This window comes from Mesoplodon densirostris, chromosome 6, assembly GCF_025265405.1.
Source record: "Mesoplodon densirostris isolate mMesDen1 chromosome 6, mMesDen1 primary haplotype, whole genome shotgun sequence".
NCBI classification, from domain to species: domain Eukaryota; kingdom Metazoa; phylum Chordata; class Mammalia; order Artiodactyla; family Ziphiidae; genus Mesoplodon; species Mesoplodon densirostris.
In genome coordinates, this window is record NC_082666.1 from 57,486,463 (window position 1) to 57,514,315 (window position 27,853).

General features: G+C 37.0%; 1 protein-coding gene across 2 annotated transcripts in view; it reads left to right on the forward strand.

The window, feature by feature from the left end:
- Positions 1-27,853, forward strand: part of MLLT3 (MLLT3 super elongation complex subunit) — a 255,412-nt gene that overhangs the window by 161,926 nt on the left and 65,633 nt on the right. For both annotated transcript variants that reach the window (XM_060100859.1, XM_060100860.1), the window contains exon 5: positions 27,051-27,752. In XM_060100859.1, coding sequence (XP_059956842.1) covers positions 27,051-27,752 — 702 coding nt within the window. The remainder of the gene's footprint in view (positions 1-27,050; positions 27,753-27,853) is intronic.

Genomic DNA, 27,853 nt, shown 5'->3' on the forward strand with positions numbered 1-27,853 from the left:
TATTTTAGTGACTGTTACTGGACAGCTTCACTGGGTTTTTGCATATTTGTTTGGGGGCAAGTGTGCCTTTCTCTTACTTTTCGATATATATCATCCTGTAAACGTCTGCCTCAAAAGATAAAAGGATGCTGCTGTTTTCACCAGCACTGATAAAAGGTGATTTATTTAAATAAATGTAAGATCAAGCAGGCAGCCTCCTCTGTTCGGTTGTTTCTCAGAGTTGAGGTCAATTTTATGTCATATTTGGTATTTTCTTCTTTCTGTTTCTTTGGCTCCTGCCCCCCACCAAAAGTCTGTAAAATTAAATCATGAAAGTAGAACATACATAGAAATGATAACTAGAATGTCCAAGTTATGAGATCAATTATAAAGTATGATCATGATAGTATAAGTTATGTCACTCAGCATACTTAGTGGTTAATTTATGGTTTAACGTCTTCTGAAAGTCACATAATTTGTTTGAAGGACAGTTAAAGACTTTTGAAAATATGCACCAAAAACATCTCTGGTATAAATCTTCCTGCCTTCATTTGTTCCTTTCTTCCCGATTACCTGTTTACCTTTTCAGTAAGGAGGGGAAAAATAGGAGCACACTTTTTCACTCAGTCCAAAGCTCAGATATTTTTTACTGCATGAGTTGAGCAAAGGCTAAATGAAAAAGAAATGAAACAGGTAGATTATTCCTAGAGTGTGGAATAGGAAAAGCTCTGTCAAGTGTTTAAGCTGTCAGTGTTGGATGGTATGCCATGCTGCTTTCTGTCGACCTCTCAGTAGTAGCAGTTTAGCTGCCCATGTGTAGGAACCTTAGTTTAGTCTTGAAAGGAAATGCTGTAACATCTGAAAGAAAACCATCACATAACCCCGCCTCTAGCTCCTGTTTCTAATGCACAAAAAAGCCAAGAAAATAAGAAATGAACAGAAAGGGGGAAAAAATTGGAGAATTTCAAATTAAAAAATGAACAATTCTTTCTCTTTTTAAATACAAAAATACTGTAATTGAAAACTGTTGGTTCACTTTCTCTCTCCCTTCTTGGCTCAGGTAGTTCTTTATGCCCTTGTTTCAAAGCTGCATTGAAAGTTTATCTAATGTATCCTAGTCTGTTCCCAGACTTCTAAAATGGTAAAGGAGTTGCTGTGTTGATTGTCCCCACTGGATATTTTTTGGGTTCATGTTCTATAATATTAAAGAAAAACAATTTGGGGCTAGGGAGTAGGAAAGGGGAAGGGAAACTACGATTAACACTTTATTTTCTAAGTTTTTTTTGTTGTGTAAGTTATAAGAAAACTTGACAGTGATCAGGATCTGTAGGTAGCAGTTTAGAAAATAAGTGTCTGAAACTCTTAGAATAGATACTTGTTTCATTTTAGAGGAGTGAGGACAAATGGTAGGTGGTTTAATATAATACCCTTTATTCCACAAGGGACACGGCCATGGTGTGATATAAAGAATGTTTGATTTGAAATCTGAAGGCACAAATTCAATTCTTGGATCTGCTGCTAATTTACCTAGGGCTTTAGGTTGGTATAAATCTGAATTATCCCCTTCCTTACACCTGAGATTATTAAATAAAATGTGGTACATAGTTAAGCAGTCAGCAAATAATTGCTTTATTCACTGACACGACCTCTTTTTTCTATAGGTTTTTATTATGCTTTGTTTGTTACCTAGAAAGGTGAAAGTGAAAGATTTCCATTTCAAGACTTTGACATAATAATGGTGTTCTGCTAGAAACAACATGTTTTTGCCTCAAGAAGGAATCTGTTTTTTTTAACAGATTTTAAAATAAATATGTGCTAACTTTAGAACAATGTAGACTTTCTAGAAAAGCAAAAAAGACGAAACTGTTTATAATCCCTCTAGTGATTGTAACTACTATATTTTATATTGTATTTTTCATGTAGATAAGATCCCACAAAATGTTTGTATTTTGCACTTAATATGTTAAACATGAATTGCATAAGTTTTAAACTACATGACTTACTTTATTTTTGTTCTTTAAAAACATGTCCCCACACTTCAAAGGATTGATGTAAAAATTGTGGTTGTTTGTTGAGAAGTTACCAGTAATGTGTTCTATGTTTTTTGTTTGTTACTTTTTTCTCCTTAGGCTCTCAGCTTCTCACAAAGTTACTGGCTTAAGGCCTAAATGCTATAAATGAAATTAGGAACAAAAGAAATGTTTTTCACAAATTTGAGGTTGTTTCTTCTTTTTAAAAAATATTTATTTATTTATTTTATATTTGGCTGTGTCGGGTCTTAGTTGCGATGTGCGGGCTTCTCTCTAGTTGTGGTGTGCGGGCTCAATGGTTGCAGCGTGTGGGCTTAGCTGCCCCCCAGCATATGTGGGATCTTAGTTCCCCAACCAGGGATTGAACCCGTGTCCCCTTAACCACTGGACCATCAGAAAAGTCCCTGAGGTTGTTTCTTAACGGTTCTGACAATACAGAAGTATGATGGTCTAGTTTTTTTTTGTTGTTGTTGTTGTTGTTTTACAACGGGATGGGCCATATTAGATCTGTTATCTGGAAAAATTTATATTTTAATATAGATTATCATAGGTGAAGATTTGGTAACTTGTCTTTGTAAATGTCATTTTTGCCTTTCTTACCGTTGTAGGGTAGATTGGGGACCTGTGAGTAATATGAAATGGTTAAATATAAAAAGTCTTCATTAATGGAAACATTGAGTAAAATAAGGATGCCTTATCCATAAAACAAACTGCTTCATTCAACTACAGTTTGAGTAAAAATAGAATATAATAAAAATCTGGTTAACCTTGCAAATTTGAGTCTTAACATGAACTCTTGGTGACTCAAGAGATGGATTTGAGTGGGTTATAGAGACAGAAGTCTGCCCATACGGTGTCCTTGGTCTTTGGGCAAACTAGAAATAAGTGCCTCCACCTCTGTGTGCCCCTTGAAACGCTAGCCTGGGGAACATGGCATGGCTAGTGTGAGCATAGCTGGATCTCATCTAGTTCTTATCCCCTTGGCCAAGCATCCTTGTACAGTGCACCATCTGGACAATCATCTGCAGTTGTGGCACTATTTATAGGTCCAGACAAAAAAGTGATTTTGATGTTAAAACAAAACTGTCTTGCCTAAGATATTCTGGACAGGAATGATTTATTATTTCTAGGGAAATAATAAATAAAACTTTCTTGAAAATTTGTTCTCCAGTTTTGAGTAGCCATGTCCTTTCAAGGTTTAGCCTGGCCTCTTGTTCTGTTTTAAACACAGAGAACAAGAGGACTTTGGGATCAGACCACTGTGCTAAACCAGGGGTTTCAAATGTCAGTGACTAAGAGACCAGGCTAACCCTTTGAAAGGACAAGGCTACACAAACTGGAAGACCAGCTGAATAACGTGGCCCTTGCTATTGTGAATTTCACACAATGGGTGGTGATTTATTATTTTTTTAGAGTAATGATGAAGTAAAGTAGACTTTTCCTTTTTGATAATTTAGAGCTCTGAGTGCTTTGGTAAAGAGAGCATCAATGTGCTCCAGATTAGGGTTCCTCTAGATCTTAACAGTGACTGTTAATAAGAATGCCTTCCACTTTGTTCCAGTTTTAAGATGCACTTTTTACCTGATTTGACTCTTGACATAGGGCCCTGGGCTAGGGCTGGGACTAGTTCTTGAGTCTCCTTTCCCTTATGTCCCTTCTGTATTTTTTTCTTCCTAGATTTCTGTTCCTCCTCTTGATAAAGAAGGGCTTCATTTCTTATGTCCATCATAACCTCTGCCAGGGTCGTTTCTTGGGCTTCTCTTCTTCTCTATGTATACTGTCCCCTGGCATGATCTTATCTGAATCCTGTTCTTCCATCTTTTTTATTCTTCTCCCGAAGGGATTTTTGTGGTTTATATACATACTCCCAATTTTGGCTTCAGTTCTTTTCTCTTTTTTAATTGAAAAAACATGTTACAGTTAAATCTTTATTCTGATTTACCTTTCTTAAATGAAAATGCATTGAAGTTAAAGATGTATGTGTCTCTGGGAATTCCCTGGCGGTCCAGTGGTTAGGACTCCATGCTTCCACTGCAGGGGCCATGATCCCTGGTTGGGGAACTAAGATCCAGCAAGCAGCGAGGCGTGGTCAAAAAAAAAAAAAAAGTGCCTCTGAATTACAGAGCAACACAGGAGGTGAATGTCTCACAGGCACAAAGATAAATGCCGCCCTTGATTAATCAGCCCTGAAGGCAATAATAAAACTATATGGATTGTTGTGATAGGTGGTAGCTTTCTCACTGGTTTTCTTTTTTTCCACATCTTTATTGGAGTATAAATGCTTTACAATGTTGTGTTAGTTTCTGCTGTACAACAAAGTGAATCAACTATATGTATACGTATATCCCCATATCCCCTCTGCCTTGAGCCTCCCTCCCACCCTCCCTAACCCACCCCTCTAGGTGGTCAGAAAGCATCAAGTTGATCTCCTTGTGCTATGCAGCTGCTTCCCACTAGCCATCCATTTTACATTTGGTAGTTTATATATGTCAGTGCTACTCTCTCACTTCATCCCAGTTTCCCCTTCCCCCCTCCCCGGTGCCCTCAAGTCCGTTCTCTATGTCTGCGTCTTTATTCCTGCCCTTCCACTAGGTTCATCAGTACCACTTTTTAAAATTCGTATATATGCGTTAGCATACGGTATTTGTTTTTCTCTTTCTGACTTACTTCACTCTGTATGACAGATTGTAGGTCCATCCACCTCACTACAAATAACTCAATTTCGTTCCTTTTTATGGCTGAGTAATATTCCATTGAATATATGTGCCACATCTTCTTTAGCCATTCATGTGTTGATGGACATTTAGGTTGCTTCCATGTCCTGGCTATTGTAAATGGTGCTGCAGTGAACATTGTGGTACATGACTCTTTTTGAATTATGGTTTTCTCAGGGTATATGCCCAGTAGTGGGATTGCTGGGTCATATGGTAGTTCTATTTATAGTTTTTTAAGGAACCTCCATACTGTTCTCCATAGTAGCTGTATCAATTTACATTCCCACCAGCAGTGCAGGAGGGTCCCCTTTTCTCCATACCATCTCCAGCATTTATTGTTTGTAGATTTTTTGATGATATCCATTCTGACTGGTGTGAGGTGATTCCTCATTGTGGTTTTGATTTGCATTTCTCTAATGATTAGTGATGTTGAGCATCTTTTCATGTATTTGTTGGCCATCTGTATGTCTTCTTTGGAGAAATGTCTGTTTAGGTCTTCTGCCCATTTTTGGAACTGCTTGCTTTTCTGAACACCTTATTCTGATTTATTTTGGTGAAGAGAACATAGCACAGCAGTTAAAAGGGCAGACTTTGTTAGGAAAGAGACTTTTTTTTTTCCCAGATGCTGGCACTGGCACTTTGTAACTGTGTAACTTTGGACAGATTACTAATCTCTATTCTCCTGTTTCCTTATTTGTAAAATGAGGAAAACATGCATATACATACAGTTTTGTAGTTGAAGAGATTCTTTGATATAATAGGTCAAGCTCCCTGTTTTACAGATGAGTAAACTAAGGAATCAAGTACTGAAATGATTGGCCAACTAAGGGATAGCAGAGTCAGGGTTGTTTGTTGTGCACTGTTCTTCTGTAGTCTTTCTATACAACATAGAGTAATGTTAGTTTTCTTTTGAAAATGGGACTAAAAGAGACAAGGAATTAAAAATAATCAAACCTCCAGGGTGACTTCTCTTAGTTGCCTTCGGGCCACTAGGACAGTCTTGCATGAGTCCCCTTCCTGAAGACGAGCTAGATAAGTTGCCAGAGTAGAGCTGTGTGTTTGCTGCTTGTAGCCAACTTTATCCTTTTGTTTCTTGCTTCGTAGACTGAAGTTCTCTGTATTTTTCCTGTTTCTGAAAATCTAGTTTATGTGAAGAAAATGATAATTAGGAATTTGCTCCTTTTACCACCCAAACTTTCTTAAGCCAGCATCAATTTATCTGTGGGGATTGGTTACATTTTCATTTTCCATAAATTAGAGACAAGCATGATTTTTGGAGTCTTTTTTTTTTTCAGCTGAATAGCAAGGGTATGCATGACTTTAGAAGTGGTTTTTCTTGGCATTAACCAGCATGTGAAAATGGCTATAATAAAGTCAACAAATAACTTTGTAATCTCCCAGGTTTTTGAAAGTAGAGATGCAAATAAGTCATGGGGTAGGAGTGATTCTTTGAGTGCTTAGATATTAAAAGATTTTCTCCTCAGGGTTGGAAAGTTGGCTGGTAATACACTTTATTAGAATCAGCTTACTGAGGCTGGCTTGCCACTTCTTTGGGGAAGCTTCTTTTGACTTCTTGAGATTCTCTCCCTCCCTCCCTCCCTCCCTCCCACTCTCTCTCTCTCTCTCTCTCTCTCTCTCTCTCTCTCTCTCTCTCTCTCTCACACACACACACACACACACACACACAACACATACACACAACACACACACACACCACAATCAGGATACATAGGATACATGACCTGAAGATGGTTCAGAGTATTTGAATCTAGGACAGGTAGGACAGGCTTAGGAAATCCAAGATGCCTTTCAAGTCCTAGAAGACTTCTGGCAGAAGATTTTTATCCTTTTGTTTCTTGCTTTATAGTTTGAAATTCCCTGAACGAAACTGATTTCCCTTTCTTCTGAAAATCGAGTTTGAGAGAACCTTCTTAAGTCTTGCTAAGTCTTGTCCTGTCCTTTGTCTTCAGGTACCAACCTGTATATATGTGTGTGTATTTTTTTTAAGCTTAGCACTTGCCTTGTCCTGAGAAAGTACAAGTACTTTAAAAAATATTAATGGGCCACACTTAATGCCAGATGCTGGGTATACAGTGAATGAACACTGGATTTTTTTTCTTTCTTTCTTTCTTTCTACCAAACTCCACTCTTGGTCAGTTTTCAGGGGATAATAGTCTCATCTTCTCAGAGGACTAAAATAACCCAGCTCAGTTTCTTAAAAAAAAGAAAAAAAGAAAGAAAAAAAAAAAAAAAACAAAGAGAAATTTCTAGCTGTTAGTCCAGGCTGCCCTGCTGTGCTTTTAGGAGAAAAAGCTGCAGTACTTTGAGGCATTCACTTCTTTTACTGGGGTGCCAGAAACTTTTTTTTACTGGACCCCATCCCCTCTTACTCCACGCAAGCTCTGTGGGCTTCTGAAGACCAAGGATGGCGAAAACAACGTTTTCTCATTTGGCCTTTTGTGTACATCTGTTAGATGGTCAAAGTAAATGTATATAAAATTGTTTTGTTTCTACAACAGATTCTACCAGGTGAGCAGATTTTCCCAAATAAGCCATAGATAAGTTGTTTCCAAATACATCTTTGAATTTATATTGCAAATTTATATATAGTCTTTTTCTTCAACAGAAACAATTGGTTTTAATTGAGAGGCGATGAACTAAGACTTCAGATCACGTGTGTTTTTTGTTTGTTTTCTTTGTTTTTGTGTGTGGTATAAAAATGCAACCTCATTTGGCATTTTTGAAAGCAAACTACTGCCTCTTCTGATATTAGGAAAGCCTTGATTTAGCCGACAAATCTAACTTGTTATTAGAAAGCCTTAGTTCTTTTTGGAATGGTATTTAGATTCCACTTAGAAGAATATGGTGCAGTTTAGCTCTTCTTAGCATGATATGGGTCCTTGCAGAGAGAACCAAGTGGAGCAAATTGAACAGACTGAGGTTGCTTCTTGAACACCCTCGGTTTTTGATGTCCTTCCCAGGGTCCCTTAGTCTACTGGGCACAGATTGCGACCTGGGGCTCTTCTGAATACTTGTATGTACTTTACAATTTTTTTGTTATTTTGAAATAATCTCAAACTTATAGAAAAGTTACTAGTACACAGAGATTTTCTTTCCTGAACCATTTGAGAGTAAGTTGCTAACATGATGTTCCACCATCCCTGAATACTTTAGTGTTTCTTTTCTGCAAACAAAGACATTCTCTTATTTAAGCGTGGTAATACTGTCAGGAATTAGCATTGATGCATTACCAACCTCTAGTCCTCAGATCCCATTCAAGTTCTGCAGATGGTTCCACTAGTGTCCTTTATTTTTGTACCCAAAGGGTCCTGTCTAAAATCATCTGTAGCATTTGGTTGTCATGTCTCTTAGGTCTCTTCCAACTGAGAATAGTTCCTTGGTGTTTTCTTGACTTTCATGAACTTGAAATTTTTCAGGCCAATTATTTAGTAGATGGCCCTCAATTTGGGTTTGTATGACATTTCCTCATGACCAGATTCAGGTTATGCATCTCTGGCAGGAATATTCCAGAAATGATACTGGGCTCTTCTCATTGCAGCCAGTCACACAATCATGATTTCCATTGTACCCTTCCATGACTACTGCAATATTACTCTGATCACTTGATTCAGATGGTGTCTGCCAGGCTTCTCCACTGCAAATTACTTTTTTTTCCTCTTTGTAATTAATAAGTATTTTATTGGGAGATAGAGAAAATGTAAATATCCCATTCTTCCTCAAATTTAAGTTTATTCTTTATATATCATCATGGACACATGCATATATATGTTTTTTTTAGTGAGTTATAATCTGTTACATTTGTTTCCATGCTTAAATTGTCCTGATTTGGTCAGTGGAAGCCCCTTTAATCTGGTTTCTGTGTCTTTTTGACATGCTGTGATCAGTCTTTACATACTTCCTGACTTTTTGCTACCAGATGTTCCAGGCTCATTTTGTACTTTCCTTGTCCCGGCCCTGGATTTAGCCATTTCTTGAAGGAGCAAGCTCTTTTTTAGTGGCTCCGAGCCACCGCATGGATGCCCCTCCTCACATCACTGCTCTCTCCTCCCCTGCTGTTGCCTACTTTGCTTGGTCACCAATAGCTCTTGGTGAATTATTATTCAGAATTATTCAGAAAGAGGAAGGGCACATTTTGTTTAGATTTAATCATTTATGTTAGCTCTGTGTGGATGGGGACTATAACATATTTGATCTCGCATCCCCCAAATGCCTGTTATATATAGTAAATGCTCAATAAGTGTATAAACTCATTCAAAGACAAATACTTAACTCTGCATCTATTAGGAGTTGGTCATTATTCCAGGTGCTGGGGGTGGGGGAACACACAGTGAACTAAATTTGAAAAACAAAACGCATACATGTGTGGGAGCCCTGTGAAGGGAAATAGTTCTTTGTGAAGGATGGAAATAATTTTGTGAGGCAGCCGTTTCCCCCATTGTGTTCATCTATATTAATGTGTATTCAATGGAAAAAAAGGATTTGACTTTGCACTTTTTAAACTGTAGTTCTTATTAAAATGCATAGACTAAATATGTCACAGATTTTTTTTAGCCTTGGTAATTTCTTTTCTTGTATTACCGTAGCTCTGCTTTTCCCCACCCTGAAGAGAACTGGTGCCTTGCATATAGCTAACTCAGCTTTTAAATGCAAAATAGAAAATCCTAGTAATGTATTGATAGAAATGTTATATTAGTTAGCTCTACCCTGTAGGTGTTTAGTTTTTTTTTTTTTTTTTTTGCGGTATGCGGGCCTCTCACTGTTGTGGCCTCCCCCGTTGCGGAGCACAGGCTCCGGACGCGCAGGCTCCGGACGCGCAGGCTCAGCGGCCATGGCTCACGGGCCCAGCCGCTCCGCGGCATATGGGATCCTCCCAGACCGGGGCACGAACCCGTATCCCCTGCATCGGCAGGCGGACTCTCAACCACTTGCGCCACCAGGGAGGCCCGGTTAGTTTTTTTTAACCTTTAGCCAGAGATACTTCCAGCGAGGAAAGTGATTTTTCTCATTATGTTTTTGGTAATAAGTAATAGAATGTAGAAACAATAAGAATAGATCATAACCTCCTTTCTATTAATAGAGTTAATCATCTATGTTATTTTGTTTAACTCCTATGGGTAGGACCATAATACATAACATATAATCAAACTCTTTCTCTTTTTGAATTATAAAATTAGTCAAGCATTTATTCACTCAAAAGATATTTGATTGCCTTTTCTTTGCCAAGTGCCAACCTCACAGAACTCTTAAAGGATTCAGTGAGACAATGTGTATGCTTTGCTCAAAGCAGCTAATAGATAAGTGTCCATTGAATCTGAATGTGAATTTCCCTTACTAAAATCTAGAGGATTCTGACATCAGGTATTATGAGTTTTTCTTAAAAATGTTATGCTATAATTGATACATATGAGGGTTATATGTATTTTATATGTAAATTATAAAACAAACACCATGAATCGACCATTCAACTTAAGAATGAGAAATAGATCATTAGTGCCATTCAAATTACCTGTTTACAGCTTCCTGGTCCATCGCTTTGTGTTCCCCAGATATAACTATGCTCCTGAATTTTCCTGAGCTTTTAAGTATAGTTTTACCACAAATGTATGTATTCTTATATTTATCCAGCTTTGCTTATTTTGGGTCTTTATGAAAATGGTATAATACTCTATGTAATTTTCTGTGACTTGCTTTATTTACTCAGTACTATGTAAGATTGGTCCTTGTTATTGCATGTTATTGATTTCACTGTGGTATTAGTCCATATGGTATGATTGGTATATCCATTCTCTTATTATCTAGATATCTAGATTACTACTTTTTTTTTTTTTTTTTTTTTTTTTGCTGTACGCGGGCCTCTCACTGCTGTGGCCTCTCCCGTTGCGGAGCACAGGCTCCGGACACACAGGCTCCACGGCCATGGCTCGCGGGCCCAGCTGCTCCGCGGCATGTGGGATCTTCCGGGATCAGGGCACGAACCCGTGTCCCCTGCATCGGCAGGCGGACTCTCAACCACTGCGCCACCAGGGAAGCCCTCTAGATTACTACTTTTGATTTTGTTTTATTTTTGCTGCTGTGAAGAATGCAGTTATAAACCTTTTTGGGCATGTCTGCAGTACACATATATTAAGAGTTTCTCTAGGGTGGTGGATTTCAAACTTCTATGACTGTGACCCATAGTAAGAAATATGTTTTCCATAATAAGCAAGTACCCACTTACATAAGTATATGTACACAAATGAGACAAAAGTTTTGCAAATCAATGCTTAAGTTTACTACATGGGGTTCAATCTACTTTATTTTATACTGGTTGACTTATAAATAGCAATGCGATCCACTCTTGCTTTGCAATCTCACTAACAGGTTCTGTTTGAATAACATTGCTCTAAGTGTGTGGTTGAAACTCTAGGGCCCATGAGAATCACCTGGAGAGTTGGTATATGTGAGGATTCCTGGGCCTTGCTGCATAGATTCATATTCCGTAGGTCTGGGATGGAGCTTAAAAATCTGAATTTCTAATATGCATCCAGGTAATACTAATGTTGCTGGCCCGCTGACCAAATTTGAGAAATACTGCTATAGAGTATATACTCATGAATGAAATTGCTGAGTCATAGTGTTGCAGAAAAAAAAGCGGGAGGCAGGAGGATGGTCACGTCCCAGGTCTCAGGTGAGTCCCTGGGACGGGCCTCCAAGTGTGGGTTCTTGGCTTCGTGCAGGAAAGAATTCAAGAGCGAGCCATAGTAAAGTGAAAGAAGGTTTATTCAGGGGGATACATACTCCACAGAGTGTGGGCCATCTCAGGAGGCAAGAGGCCACGGAAGAAACACACTCCAAGTATGGGCCATCTCAGAAGGCGAGAGGCTCCAGGGTACGGGGTTGTCAGTGTTTATAGAGGTGGGTAATTTTATAGGCTAATGAGTGGGAGAATTATTCCAACTATTTTGGGGAAGGGGCAGGGATTTCCAAGAATTGGGCCACCACCCACGTTTTAGCCTTTTATGGTTGGCCTTGGGACTGTCATGGCACCTGTGGGTGTGTCATTTAGCTAATGTATTAACAATGAGTGTATAATGAGGCTCAAGGTCCACTGGAAGTTGACCTGTCCACCATCTTGGACCTAGTTGGTTCTAACCAGTTTATGTTGTGCCCTCAATGACTATGTCATTCTTTTAAAGGTTGTTCCCTGCCCCCTTCCTGTCTCAATAGGGCATTCACGTATTTAGCTTTTTATTATTTTATATAGTTTATTATTTTATATAGCTTTTTATTATTTAGAGTCCTATGTCTGCAATGTATAAAGAGGTACCATTGCTCTCTTTTCTAGTTAGACTTGTTCATTAATGCTCATTTAGTAGGCATTAAAATGATATCTTACTGTTTTGTTATTTTGTATTTCAGTGATTAGTAATAAGGCTGAGCATACATTTCAGTGGCCATTCATGTTTCTTTCTCTCTGAAATGTTTGTTCATGCCACCTGCTTATTTTTCTGTTTATTTGTTGAAGGTCTTTGTATATTCTGGAAATATGAATGCATTGTTGGTTATACTTACTGTAGATATCTTTTCCTAGTTTGCCCATTTAGTGGCTTTTTAACTTTCATTGTGGTATCCTTTGATAGAAATTCTTAATTTTAATGTGGTCAGATTTTTTATGGCTAGTTCTTTTTGTGTCCTGTTAATATGTTCTCTACCCCATGGTCATATAGATGATCTCCTGTATTTTTTTTCCCCAACACGTTTGAAAAGTTTTGCCTAACATGTAAATATTTTCAAACATCTGGAATTGATTTTATGTATGGTATGAGGTAAGAGTCTAATTTAAATTTTTTCCTATATAGAAAATCAGTCCCAGCACATTTTATTGAGTTGTCTATGCCTTTCTCAATGATCTACAGTGCCTACCCTGTCAAACTTCAGATTTTCATATATTTGTGAATCTGTTGGAGGGATGTGGTTCAATTCTGTTCCCTCGGTCAGTTCATTGATCTCTGCAGCAATACCACAATGTTGTAGTTGCTATAGTTTTGTAATTGCTATATGGCATGACAAGTTCTATTACATCTTTCTCTTTTAGGATCAGTTTAAGTTCTTTGAAAAACTCTGTTAGGATTTGTATTGAAATTACATTGAATCTATAGGTAATGAGTATTTTTATCCATGAAACTAATCTCTCTATGACTTTATTTAGGCATTCTTTAGTGTTGTTGAAGTGTTAAGATATTTCTGATAAAAGTGTAGATAGTTCTATGGTTTGTTTATTCCTAGGTACTTTATTTTTTTTAATTGCTATTATAAATAGCATATTATATGTACCCTGTTTGTTGCTGATGTGTAAATATGCAGTTTACCTTTGCATACTTCTAAACTTATTAATTCCAGTAATTTTTCTGTATAGTTCCTTTTGTTTTTCTATGTGGACAGTCATATACGAATAATGACATATGTCTCTCTTATTTTCTTTTTCTTTTTTTTAAAAAAGAATGTTTTTTAAAAAAAGAAGTTCTTCATTGAATTTTTAAAAATTAATTAATTAATTAGCTTGCTCTGGGTCTTAGTTGCGGCAGGCTGGCTCCTTAGTTGCGGCTGGTGGGCTTCTTAATTGCGGCTGGCAGGCTCCTTAGTTGTGGCATGCTAGCTCTTAATTGCGGCATGCGTGTGGGATCTAGTTCCCTGGTCAGGGATTGAACCTGGGCCCCCTGCATTGGGAGCTTGGAGTCTTAACCACTGCACCACCAGCGAAGTCCCCTCTCTTATTTTCTTTTTTAATAAATTTTATTTATTTATTTTTGGCTGCGTTGGGTCTTCGTTGCTGCACGCAGGCTTTCTCTAGTTGTGGCGAGCGGGGGCTACTTTTCATTATGGTGCGCAGGCTTCTCATTGCGGTGGCTTCTCTTGTTGCGGAGCACGGGCTCTAGGCACCGTGAGCTCAGCAGTTGTGGCTCACGGGCTCTAGAGCGCAGGCTCAGTAGTTGTGGTGCACGGGCTTAGTTACTCTGTGGCATGTGGGATCTTCCCAGACCAGGGCTCGAACTTGTGTCCCCTGCATTGGCAGGTGGATTCTTAACCACTGCACCACCAGGGAAGCCCCCCCTCTCTTATTTTCAATTTTCTTTTTTCCCCTGACTTTTGTGGTCCTGTGTCAGTAGGATTACCAGTAAAATATTAGGTATAAATGTTCCTGATTTTAAAGGGAATAATTCCAACAAGTAACTATTTAGAATGTTGCTTGCATGGGAATTCAGTAGCTACATTTTGTCAAGTTAAGGAATTTATCTCCTAGTACTGGTTGGTTAAGAGTGTTGTTTCCTTGTTAAAAAAAAAAAAATCATACATGGATGTTGATTTTTATCAGACTTTTTACCATCTCTTGAGATGAACAGATGGTTTTGTTCTCCTTTAATCTGTTAATGTGGTACTTGACAAGCATTTTTATCATGCTAAACTCCTCTTGAATTCTTGAGATAAAACCAATTTGGTCTTGCTCTGTTAGGGTCGTCACCCCCACCCCCCCACCGCATTGGATTAATTATGCTAATAGTTTATTTTAAATTTTTGCGTTCATATTCTTGAGGTTAAAATTGTATGTTTCTTTCCCTTACTCTTCTTGGCAAGTTTTGTACTCGATAACATTCACTACATAAAGTGAGAAATATTTTCTCTTTTTCAGCTTTTGGAAGAGTTTCTGTAAGTTTGAAATGATCTCTTCCTAGAACTTGCTTGTAAAACCTTGTGGGCCTGATATCTTCTTTGTAGGAAGATTTTAAGCTACTTATTTGACTTTAATGAAGGCTTATTCTTGATTTTTATTTCTTTTTGGGTCAGTTTTAGTAAGAGGAGTGGATTTTTATTAGTTCTTTTCATATCTTGTTGAATTTCTTTTTAGGGTTTTTTTTTTAAATCTTTGTAGTCTTGCTTTTGCTTGAGTTAATTATGCAAAAGTCTCTGTCAGTCATTTTTTCAAATATAAGCATTAAAGCTAAAATTTTTCCTCTAAGTACTGCTTTAAATACATTCCACAGGTATTAATGTGTAGTATCTTCTTTGTTCCATATGATGAATTTGAAATATTCCATTTTAATTTCTTCTTTTACCTGTGAATTATTTAGAAATATGTTTTTATAATTCCAAATATGTGGAAGTTTTTTTTAATTAAAAAAAAGTTTGATTTTTAGCTTAATTGCATTATCATAATTTCTTCTTGAATTCACTTTCCTTCTTCCTGAAGTAGATCCTGTTGAAGTTGTTTTAGTGAAGTTTTTTTTTTTTTAGTGAACTCTCAATTTTTGTTAATCTATAAAGTTTTGACTATTGCCCCTATTATGAAAAGTGGTTTTGCTGGTTATTCAACTCTACGTTGACGTTTACTTTCAATGCTTTGAAAATACTTCTTTTGTGTTTTTGAGGTCTGATGTCAGTTTAATTCAGGGTTATGCTGCTAGAGGTATAGCAGCTACCTCTCTGGAGGAAAAATTCCTTATTTTTAGTGTTTGCTTATTTCCATGGTGTAAATACTCTCTTACTATGTATGTCAGTTATTATAGAGTTGAGAAGAGATATGCAATAGCACACAATTGTGAAGTATTTCTACCCTGCTGATACAATAGACATCAATAATAATCTCAAGAGCACAGATAATAATATGTAGTAAAATAATTAGAGAGTGATGAAGTTTGATTATCTATCTCTGCTTTTAATATTTTTCATCTTATATTTTTATATAATTTAACACAGTAGTAGCCTTGTTTAAAAACTGCTCACAGAATTCCTGAAAATTTAACAATAGGTTCATATGAGCCTACATTAGCCAGCTGTAGCATACCACTCTTATACTTATTCTTTTTTTTAATGGGTGCTCTCTGTGAGCCTTGGGTGACTGCTTTTACGGTCTTTTTGTCTTTAGTGTTTTTAACTTTAAGTACAGTGTGTCTAGGAGCAAATTCCTTTTAATTTATGGATATATCGTTATTTTTATATTGTACTTTCTATTTCTATGGGTTCATGAATTTTATTATTTTGGAAAATTATCAGCCATTATATCACCTGAGTGATTTCTTTTCTGAGTCTCTAGTTAGATAGTTGTTATTTTTCTTCTGTTCTCCATGTCTCTTAATAGTTTTTATATTTTTCATTTTCTTGTGTCTTTGTGTGTGTTCTGGCAGTTTGTTTAGATCTATCTTCCAGTTTGTTAATTCTTTTCAGCCATGCTTAATCTGCTTTTCAGTCCATTGAGATATTAATTCCAAGAGTGCTTTTTTTTTCCCCTCCATTTCTTAAAGTCTGTTTCTTTTAAGTCACCTGGTCATTCTTACTCATATCTTATTGCTTGGTCACTTTTGGATTCCAGCTGTCTTCATTTCCACACCTTGTATGTCATTATTTTATATCCTGCATCTGATGATTCCAATATCTGAGATCCTAAAGACCCTTTTACACACTCTCAGATCATGGTGGCTTATTTCTTTGTGTTTAGGGATATTTTAAAATTGTGAGTTCATATTTGATTTAGTTGAACTTTGGGAATCCTGAGGTCTTAATTCAGAGTACTTTTCCCCAACAGATTTATAAAGGCTTCTCCTGAATTTCTGAGAGACTCTGAAGTTCAGGTCTCCAAATATGCTGTAGGCCCCAGATTTGGTCTTAAAAGAGACCCAGGAGAATGTGGACCTATCAGTGCCCTTTAAGCAACTGTACCTCTCATGCCTAACTGAAGCTTGCAGTTCACGTTTCAACTCCTCCCTTCTCTTTTGTCTTTCTGTCTGTATCTCTTTTATATACTCATCACTCTTGGAATTTTCTTTTATTTTTTTAATAAGCTCCATAATGAAGAGTTTTGTATTATCCAACATCTAATTGTATTTGCAAAGAGTCCACTATATTGCCAAATTAAAAGGGTTTTCACCCCACTGAAACCATGGTATGTCTAGCAGTTTCAGCATTGTTGTTTGCATTGTTGGAGACTCAATGAAAATGAATTGAATAACTATTGAGAGAAGGTGACAAGACAGCATAACCCTGATTATATTTTCCCCTTCTATAATTGTGTCTCTCTTTGGGTTTTTTATTTATGCAATAGATTGAATTTTTATGTGTCAGGCACCGTTTTTCATCTTATACTTCCAACTACTCTATTGTGATTAGTATTATACATTAAACATTGAAGGTCGACTATTCTTTGTGACTAAAGATTACTTATCAAGGTAATCTTTGTCAGAATTCCAGCTCATTGTCAGAATTCCAGCTAGTACTGAAAGAGAAGACCAAAATGGTTTGGCCAATATGTTTTAAATCTTGCTTAAGAAAACGGAAATTATACAAGGCTAAGTATACATAAACCTAGAAAGAGAAGTGATATAATTATTACTTTGAGTTTCTAGTTTCAAGCCACAAAAGTTAACAAGTTTGCTTGAAACTGCAAAGTCTTCTAAATATAACTTACTGTTAACAGTGCTTAATTATAATTTAGACTTAAAGCCATAGCAAGTCAGGGAATAGTATATACCTAGGGCCATTTTATTATTTATTTAGTTATTTTGAAAGGAGTCCCAGTTTTTTTTTTTAATTTATTTTTCTTAATTAATTAATTAATTAATTAATTTCTGGCTGTGTTGGGTCTTCGTTGCTGCACGTGGGCTTTCTCTCGTTGCAATGAGCAGGGGCTACTGTTCGTTGTGGAGCGTGGGCTTCTCATTGTGGTGGCTTCTCTTGTTGTGGATTATGGGCTCTGGAGCACAGGCTCAGTAGTTATGGCACATGGGCTTAGTTGCTCCGTGGCACGTGGGATCTTCCCAGGCCAGGAATTGAACCCTTATCTCCTGTATTGGCAGGAGGATTCTTAACCACTGCACCACCAGAGAAGTCCTAAATAGGACCATTTTAAATGAGATTGGATTCTGAATTAAAAGTATTTTTTAGAACATAGAGCATAGCTGAAACTAGTCATTTGAGAAAGGAAGACTTTTAAAATTTATCTGCTTGGAATATTATTTTGTAAAATATTGAATATTCTTGCCAAATGATACTTTACAGTTAAATTTCGTATTTACATGCAGATACAGTACTTAAAGATATTTTTAATATTGAGGAAGACTTTTATTAAATTCACTGTTAATGCTTTTGAACAGAAAGGTAGGGAAATGGAAAGTTAACTGCTTTTAATTCTGTTCACTTTAGAACTGAAAAAAATTTTCTCGGTTGTTTCCATTTCTCAATTGTGAATATGATTTATAAATTTTATCTTCTTCATCTTTTAATGATCTTAGTACAATGAATAAAATTCAAAATGCAACCTAAGTATCCTCAGCTAAATTTGTAGCTTAGAGCTTGATTGTAGTTTGCTTAAATAAAAAAAAAGAAAGAAGGAAAAGATAACATTGAAACCACATCAGAAGGAAAATGGAATTTTTTTTAAAAAACACAGGAAGATAGCAGTCACATAATTGAATAGCTTTCTCTTTTTACTTTTCTAACACAAAATTTATTTCACAAAATCTCTGAAGTGCAAATGGATACATGAAAGAGGAGAGATATAAAAGTACTTTTGGGAGGTTGAAGAAATTTATCTTCTGTCAAAATAGTGCATTTACATGGTTTAAAGAATTAACTAGCAAAGGTATTAGAAAACCCCAAAAATCCTATATTGTATTCTTTGCCAATCCTCTTTCCACTTCCTAGAAGGAAGCACTTTAACTTTCTCTCTTTCTTTTTTCTTTTTAAGTTCTAGGGTTACTGCCCAAAGTTTCCAAACTATATGCTTATGCTTCTATTTCTGCATGAGAATTTAACCTATTTGCTCCATCTCCTTTTCCTCCCAATATAATACCATTGTTAATTCTTACCTTGGATATAACTTTCTAGATGTTGAGCTTAGAACTTTATCTCTTGTTTCACTGACCATGGACAGTGTTTCTTGATTCTAAATTTTGTAGGCTCAGGTTATACTAGAGTTTCTTTCCCTTCTCTGTTCACGTTTCTACCTTCCATGTTTGTCATCCATACGTTTACTTTTGCATTGTCACAGTTGATAACATTGTGTTATGTAATACAAGTCTTAAGTTTTCTGTGCTTGTCTGTAGTAGTAGTAATAATAGTGGTAGTAATGGAAAGCACTTACATAGTTCAGGCTTTGTGCCAAGCACATTGCATGTTTTATATACATTATTTTATAATACATACATATATATACACACAGATACTTTACATATATTAAACTTACTTAATCATCAGGTCGACCTTGATGGTATAGGTAATATTATGGTCTCCAGTTTACTGACAAGGAAATTTAAGTCACGTAGTAAGTGGTAGAGGTGAGTAGGTTAAAATGTAAAAATTGAAAATCAGTAAATATTGTTTACAGCTATGACTGTAAAAGTTACCACAGTTAAGATGTATACTGTTATCATATCTTCTTTCTTATATAGCCATTTATTTTGTGGTTTTTTTTTTTTTTTTTTTCGGTATGCGGGCCTCTCACTGCTGCGGCCTCCCCCGTTGCAGAGCACAGGCTCCGGACGCGCAGGCTCAGCGGCCATGGCCCACGGGCCCAGCCGCTCCGCGGCATATGGGATCCTCCCAGACCGGGGCACGAACCCGTATCCCCTGCATCGGCAGGCGGACTCTCAACCACTTGCGCCACCAGGGAGGCCCTATTTTGTGGTTTTAAAAATTATTGTTTGGGGCTTCCCTGGTGGCACAGTGGTTGAGAATCTGCCTGCTAATGCAGGGGACACGGGTTCGAGCCCTGGTCTGGGAGGATCCCACATGTCGCGGAGCAACTAGGTCCGTGAGCCACAACTACTGAGCCTGCGCGTCTGGAGCCTGTGCAACGCAACAAGAGAGGCCGCGACAGTGAGAGGCCCGCGCACCGCGATGAAGAGTGGCCCCCGCTCGCCACAACTAGAGAAAGCCCTCGCACAGAAACAAAGACCCAACACAGCAAAAATAAATAAATTAATTAATAAACTCCTACCCCCAACATCTTCTTTAAAAATTATTGTTTTTCTTTATCGCTTCCTTGTTTTTGTGCTAAAATTCCCAACTTTCCTCTCTTTCCCAGTAACTCCTGTGGAGTCCCTTATAGGATCCCTCCAGTTTTCTTATTCAGTGACCTCCCCCAACCCACCCTTTTTGGAGGTGAGCATTTATTTTATGCAAACACTACAAATTTTTGTCATTTCAAATTATATAATGGGGCAGATTTTTACATTGATTTTGAAAACATTGAATTATGAGAGAAATGTGCCTTATAGTTTTGTGATACTCTTTAAGATAATTAAAGATAATGTGTTCTGCAGGAATATTATAAGAAAGGTTGATTTTCTAATATCAAATAATCCTCCGGACACAACTGTTTTAATGTCTGTCAAGTTTGAAATATTTATTTGGTAACAAAAGACCCGAAGTTTAAGCCACTCGAAATGCATACAGGAAGAGCCTCTGAGTTCAAAATTAGTTATTTGCTACCTGCCCAAAAGTAATATGTTGTACCCCCTCTGCTGGAACTAAATAGAACTTCCTTATATAGTTATGCTTAGACGGCAGGCAGGTTCAATGTTCTTTTAAAGCCACTGAGTTCCTCTCCCTTTCTTCCCATCCTTCTTTCATTAACAGTTCAGGCTGTATTGGCAAGATTAACAGCTGGTTTTGAAACCAACTGCCCTTCTGAGAGTCAATAGAAGCGTAGTGGTTGAGAGTATGGGCATTGAAACCAGACTACTGGAACTTGAATCTCAGTGGGGGTATATTGTAGAGTTCTCTCAACTTCCTGGTGGAGTATCACCTTCAAGAATGGTACAACATTATTAAAAAATCAAAACAAGTAAAACATTCCAGAACATTGAGTCCTATAATGGCAGGCTTTTCTTTTTCCTTCTTGTGTGTGTAAATATTTCATGTTCTTTTTATGTACAGGCTAGTTAGATTGTTATTGAATGAAAGACCCTTGTTACTATTCTCAAATGCCATTTCATTTCCATTTGTTCAGTGTTCTTTCAGTCCCCTATCCATTGACTGATAAACGTTAAATTTGGGGCCTTGTTGCCTCTATTTAGCCTTGATGTTTAAGTTTTGATTCTTTTTTAAAATTAGTTCTGTTATTTGTTATTGAAATGTTTTCTGCTTCACCATCTTATTGTGTTATAAATTCATTTTTAATAAAACATTGTATGAGTCAAATTGTGCTAAAAGCCTATAAAAAGAATCAGCAGTCCACTTTGCTCCGCGCCTTCCCTGAACTCTTTCTCTCAACCATTATGAACTGTTTGGTGATATCTTCTTGTATTTGCCTACCTATTTTGAAATATTTATAAATTGCTATCCTCTCCTTAATTTTATTCCTTTTATGGTAGATCATGATTTTATGTGTAAGAAATCTTAAATTCAAGAAACTTGACCTCTCTTAGTTGGTTTTAAAAAGTAGATTATAGATCTCCTTTAAATCAGAATTAACTTATTAAATTTCTCTTTAGAATTTGATTCCTAAGTATACATTTAAGGCCATTATTTTAGAGCAGAAATGTTGGTGAAATTTGTTTCATTACTTTCTTCATTATATTTGGTATTATATTTGTGGGTCTTCTTCTAGTTTCTCAGAGTGGGTGCAAAGTGTATTTTTATACCTGGTTTCTCTCCTCTCCTTTCCTCTTCTCCTTTTAAAAATAATAAATGCAATAAAGACAATATATTTTATTTGGAGCATATGTTTTCTTGTGCCCCTAGATTTTTTGTATTAAATGGTCTTATCATTATTTTCTTTTGACTGATTTCTTTTGTCTTTATTTTTCTAATTTTATTAGAGTATGATCAACCAATACAATCTATTCAGATATTTTTAAAAGATTATTTTAAGTTCATTTTATGATACCTTTATGATTGATTTTTGTCAGTGTTCCATGGGCACATATAAAGTTGTCAGCTTTATTCAAGAGATTGAAAGTTTTCTATATAATTATTAAATCAAGTGTGTGGATTGTAGTAATCAGTTTCACTATATATTCATTTAACTTTATTAGATTTATTTCTGACAAAGCTGTACTAATTTCTTATTTCATTGAAATACTTTTCAAGTTTTTCTTGCATATTCAATACCCTTTGCTTTATGTAACTTAGCTTTTACATTTTTTATGCTGTTTGGTCATCTTAACCTTGAATTTCACATTGTGTGATATTAGTATAACACTCATGCTTTCCTTTGGGGGCATTTAGCTGATATTTCTTGGCTCTTCCCTTTATTTTAAACTTTTCTCAGTCATTCAATTTTAAGCATTTTTTATAAACAGTGTATATGACCTTTGTCTCTTTTTTTTTTCTTTGGCTGTGTTGGGTCTTCATTTCTGTGCAAGGGCTTTCTCTAGTTGCGGCGAGCGGGGACCACTCTTCATCGCGGTGCGCGGGCCTCTCACTGGCACGGCCTCTCTTGTTGCGGAGCACAGGCTCCAGACGCGCAGGCTCAGTAGTTGTGGCTCACAGGCCTAGTTGCTCCGCGGCATGTGGGATCCTCCCAGACCAGGGCTCGAACCCGTGTCCCCTGCATTGGCAGGCAGATTCTCAACCACTGCGCCACCAGGGAAGCCCTGACCTTTGTCTTTTTAACTCATCTGACAGCCTGTCTTTTAGTGGGAGAATTCAGCTTTCTTTTAAATTCTAATTAGTGATGCCTGATTTTGTTACTTTTTTTTTTTTTGCTGTACGCGGGCCTCTTACTGTTGTGGCCTCTCCCGTTGTGGAGCACAGGCTCCGGACGCACAGGCTCAGCGGCCATGGCTCACGGACCCAGCCGCTCCGCGGCATGTGGGATCTTCCCGGACCAGGGCACGAACCCGTGTCCCCTGCATCGGCAGGTGGACTCTAAACCACTGCGCCACCAGAGAAGCTCCTGATTTTGTTACTTTTTATCTTGTTCCTTATTTATATTTGTGACTTTTTACATTTTTAAAAAAAATTTGGCTTATATTTTCAAGTTGATATTAATTTCCCAGTTTCCCCTTCTTTATGTGTCAGTTGTTCTGTACTTTTCCATTTCATTATTGGCCACCTTCCTTTTCAATTGCTCATAGATCCAATTTTTCCCCCCTGCTTTAACATGAATAATGATACCAACATTTTCCTTCACCTTCACACACTAATCCTCTCCTTTAATGTTCCTAAATTTCTTTGGAGATAATTTAATTTTTAGGTCCAGATTTTTGTTAGATGTTTGTGTCAAAAAATCATATTGAACACTTACGTTACATATTCCATATAGTTTATTATCCATTTAGATTTAGTTTTGTATAGAAGGCAAAGTAATTGCACTCCTGTTTCTTCTTACATGAAAGGTTTCATTTCTGATTCAGTTATTGTTCCATTAGAATCCCTTCTTAAGTCCTTTCCTTAGATGGAGTGGTAGCTAATGTGATCTTTGAATCCTTAAATTTTGGAAAACACTACTTTCCCACTGAAGGATGTTTGGTTTGTACTGATTTTTTCCTAGCAATCTAGATGTTACTGTTCTTTCTTTTTAATTCCAATGTTACAAATGAGAAGTCCAATGTTAATTTGATTCTTTTTTAGTATTAAGTAATTATTCTTTCTGGTAGCTTGTAAGGTTTTCTTTTTATCCTTAAAGTTTAGGAATTTTAGTGTGATGTTCTTGAACATGTGCCTTTCCCTTCATTAGTCCTGGCTGGATCTTGGAGAGCCCTGTAAATTTGCAATTCAATCTCTTCTTTAGTTCATAGAAATTTTCTTTCATATTACTTTAATATCTTTTCCTTTTCCCCCATCTGGAGACTCCTTGGGAACTTTTCCTATAGTTGGTATGTTAGTTAGGTTGCCTTAACCTGTTCTTCAAGTCCCTTCTCTTTTTCCCTTTATGATTTTCATCTCTTTGTATTTTCAGTTTATGCTTTGAGATTTCTTCCAGTTGGTCCTTCATTCACTCTAATTCATCAGTTAGACCCCATCTTCTCTTTTAATTTATCTACTGAATTATTCAGCTTAAAGATTTTACTTCTTTAAATTTTCATCTAATTAATTTTCTAAAATTCTGTAGAAATTATTTTTTGCTCTCTACTTTCCTTAAGTAGTCATACTATTTTTGGCCTCAGTATTTTGTCTCTGTCCTTCAGGAGATCTGTTAGGTCTGCTCTCTCCCACTGTCTCCTGTCATTAGGTATGTTGTTTATATGTGCATTGGGGTTCAGGTTGAGCTGTTAGGAGACCTTAGTCTGTTTTAATCCTATAGGGGATGCTATAGGGGATGGAAGGTCCAGGCATCTCAGCCTGCGCTATAGCAGCAGGCATGTTGTATATTTCATGTGTACTTGGAGGACCTTGTCCCTTCCTTCTGGTCTTGCATTCCTAGCTTCAGGCGTAGAGGGGACTCTCTCTCGAGTGCCCCCTGAGCACTTTTGGGGCCAGGAAGACTGGCCACACTTGTGCAGTTGTGTATGTGTAGAACTCTTCTGGGTCTTGCTTGATATCCAGAGCAGAGCAAGCCCTACACCAGTTCTCTCTCAAGATGCTTATAATCCCAAGGTCATATTCTTCAGGCCCCACTCACTACCTGTTGGCCCCTGGAGCTGACTGGTTGAATGGTAATTGGTCTGTGCTGCTTAGTGGCACTTAATACTGAGGTTAATAGTTCAGTAAAAAATTTTAAGAGCCAGTGACTTGATCCTCAATTTGTATGGGATAGATAGGCTGAGAATCAGTGAAAGCTTTTATTCTGTGTCAGTAACAATTTAATTCCTGATGTTGTATCTAAGGCTCTGTTTTACATTTATTACATGTATGACTATGGAGGCAGGTGATATACATTTGAACTTTGCCATTTATCACAGGCTCAGGCCAAAGAAAACGTAGCCCTCTAGATTAGAAAGTGTTCTCTCAGTTTTTGTTATTTTCTAAATTTTTGTCTTGGGTGTTTTTATGGAATATGTTTCCCTTGTTAACTCTGAGTTACTTTAGCTTAAAGAATGCTTTTTGGTAAAGTGGAAGGAACAAGAATAATTGGGTCACTTGCTTATACCAAGATTTGTTGGATGGGTGAAAAGGTGACAGTAGGCATTTAATACCTAGACCAACATGGGGAGTAAAGTTATAAAATTTCTTGAGTTTTGTACTTAACATCATATGTATATAATTAAGATGAGAACTTGAACTTTCTATGACACAAGAATCTGTGTCATATACCACTATGTACTTTGCCTTAAGAATTCAGTTTGTCCTACAAAAGGATTTTAAAAATAAATCATGGAAGGACCCGTATAGAAGTCGTTTTTTGTGTGTGTGCTGAAACGTTATATTTTTAAATGCTTAATGCTAGAAAATATGTTGGTAGCTTAAATTTGTGTATTTATAAAAATGTGTATAATACTCCATGAAGGTTGAATATTAAACAGCAGTGCTTGGGTGTTCTAGAGCCATAATTAGAATACTGTTTGCAAATTGACAAAATTCAGTGGGTCAACAAACCAATTAAAAAAAAACTCAAGTATATTAGATTTCAAACTGTTCTCCCTTAATTTAGTTTGTCCATAATACTTTATTTTAATTATTCAAAGTATTGCTTAACATGCCAGGAAATGTCTTATAATAGAATTTATAAAATAATGTCCTTTCAGTAATATGAATATGTACTTTCTCTAGCATTCTACTTTTAAATCTCAGATTAAGGTGTTTTGTAAGGAATTATCTAGTTTGATGGACGAAAACATGTCTTAGTAACGTTATCCATTTTAGAATTTTGAAACCAAATGCTCACTTGGGAAAAATAAATGGAGTAATTGGTATATGTCATTTTGTTGTTGAGCAAATTAGACAAAAAATTTTGTAATAAAAAATACATATTCCCACTAACATAGAACAATAATTTTTCATTTTGGGTATGGCTTTATGATGTTAATCTATATATATTTGTTTTTGTTTTTTGTATAGCCCCATTTAGTAGATTGTTCATTTTCATGAAAAGCATGGCCCTTGCCTACTGTCTTTCCTGTGTCCTGCTAGATATTTAAGGAATACAGTATTGGTTTACATATCATTGGACTTACGTGGGTAAGTTAGAGGTGAAACATAACAGGCCTGAAGATGTAAATTCTAGTTGAAAATCTGGACATTTAATTGTCTTTGATTCCATTAGGAGGTGGAAGTAAACAAGAAAGAGCTCTTCTTTTAGTATTGGTGTGGATTTTTGCATGTCCAGGATCTACTTCCGTTTCTTATTCTTACTATGTGAATGATAGAGGTTCAGAAACATGGTAAGTATGGACTTAGATTGTGTTCCTAGATAGAAAGCTTATTTATAGGTTATATATTCTGAGGTGTTTATATGAGTGAAAAAATTGAACACATTTAAAATGAAATAGGCAGTGATTAACTCTTTCGTCATGATTACACAACATGATTGCCAAAGACTTTTCAGTCCATTTGATGACCATTAGGTGAAATCTTTGTTCTTTTAGACTTTTCTTTTCTTTTTTCTTTCCTTTTGTTGTTGTCATTGTTGTTGTTGCTAGTGGATGGGAGATGTGTTCCTTAACTGAAGTTTGGTCAGAAAAAAAAAACTGCTTTTTATCTGAAATTGAGAATTATTTTATTTCTTCTTTCGGTCTTGTGATTCTTTATATTAAAAAGTCATTTAAAATTTAATATTATCTGGCCTCACTACGTGACTCTGGCCTGTTTTTCTACCTCCTTCTCAATCTTTGCTGTCGTTGGATGCTGCTCCCTAAATATAAGCTGTGCTTTGATCCCTCGTTGTTTTAGTTCATTCTAGTCCCTGGTCTCCATGGGACTAGAATGAGCTAGTACCTTTTCATTCTTGCCTTTCTGGTAATCACCTGCTTCTCTTGAGGACCTCGTTGAGGTGTTAATTCTCCATAAATCTCTGAATTATTCTTCTCTGCCTCCCCCAACAGAATTAATTTCCTCTCTTCCTTTTGTTGTGACAGGTGGCTCCTACAATAACCATGAATCATAGATGTGTCATAGGTACTGAGAGTAGGAGCCATGTGTTATCCAGCTTTGTCTCTCCTGGGACAAGTGTGTAGTGAACATTTGTTGACTTGAAATGGTTAGAACTCCATGCTTGTCATGATTAAGAGAACAGCTTGCCTCATTCAATTCCTCCATCATGGTAGCCCACATGCACTGTTGCTCGCACACCCTGCTCCCACCCGTTCTATTGAGGTTGTCGGGTTCTATTCCGATGCATTTGGGAGCAGTCAACGGAGGATCCTTTTGAGGAGCTGTAGTACAAGGAGACTGGCTCTTAGTCTTCATGGACGTTCCGTTTTGAGAGTTTGATTTTCTCCTTGCCTTTCCGCAGGACCCCAACAGGAGTATCCATCCCAGCGGCAGCAGCAGCAGCAGCAGTTGTAGCAGCAGCAGCAGCAGCAGTAGCAGCAGCAGCAGCAGCAGCAGCAGTAGCAGCAGCAGCAGCAGCAGCAGCAGTAGCAGCAGTAGCAGCAGCAGCAGTTTTTCCAAGCCTCACAAATTAACGAAGGAGCACAAGGAAAAACCTTCTAAAGACTCCAGAGAACATAAAAGTGCCTTCAAAGAACCTTCCAGGGATCACAACAAATCTTCCAAAGAATCCTCTAAGAAACCCAAAGAAAATAAACCACTGAAAGAAGAAAAAATCGTTCCTAAGATGGCCTTCAAGGAACCGAAACCCATGTCGAAAGAGCCAAAACCAGATAGTAACTTACTCACGATCACCAGTGGACAGCAAGATAAGAAGGCTCCTAGTAAAAGACCCCCCATTTCAGATTCTGAAGAACTCTCAGCCAAAAAAAGGAAAAAGAGTAGCTCAGAGGCTTTATTTAAAAGTTTTTCTAATGCGCCACCACTGATACTCACTTGTTCTGCTGATAAAAAACAGATAAAAGATAAATCTCATGGCAAGATGGGAAAGGTCAAAATTGAAAGTGAGACGTCAGAGAAGAAGAAATCAACTTTACCGCCATTTGATGATATTGTGGATCCCAATGATTCCGACGTGGAGGAGAATATGTCCTCTAAATCTGATGTGAGTAGTCTGGCTGGTTTTCCTCCTTTCCCTTATTAGTTTTCCAATTTTATTTCCGATAGCTTCAGCATAAAGACAGAGGCAGGAGAATGACAGTTGCA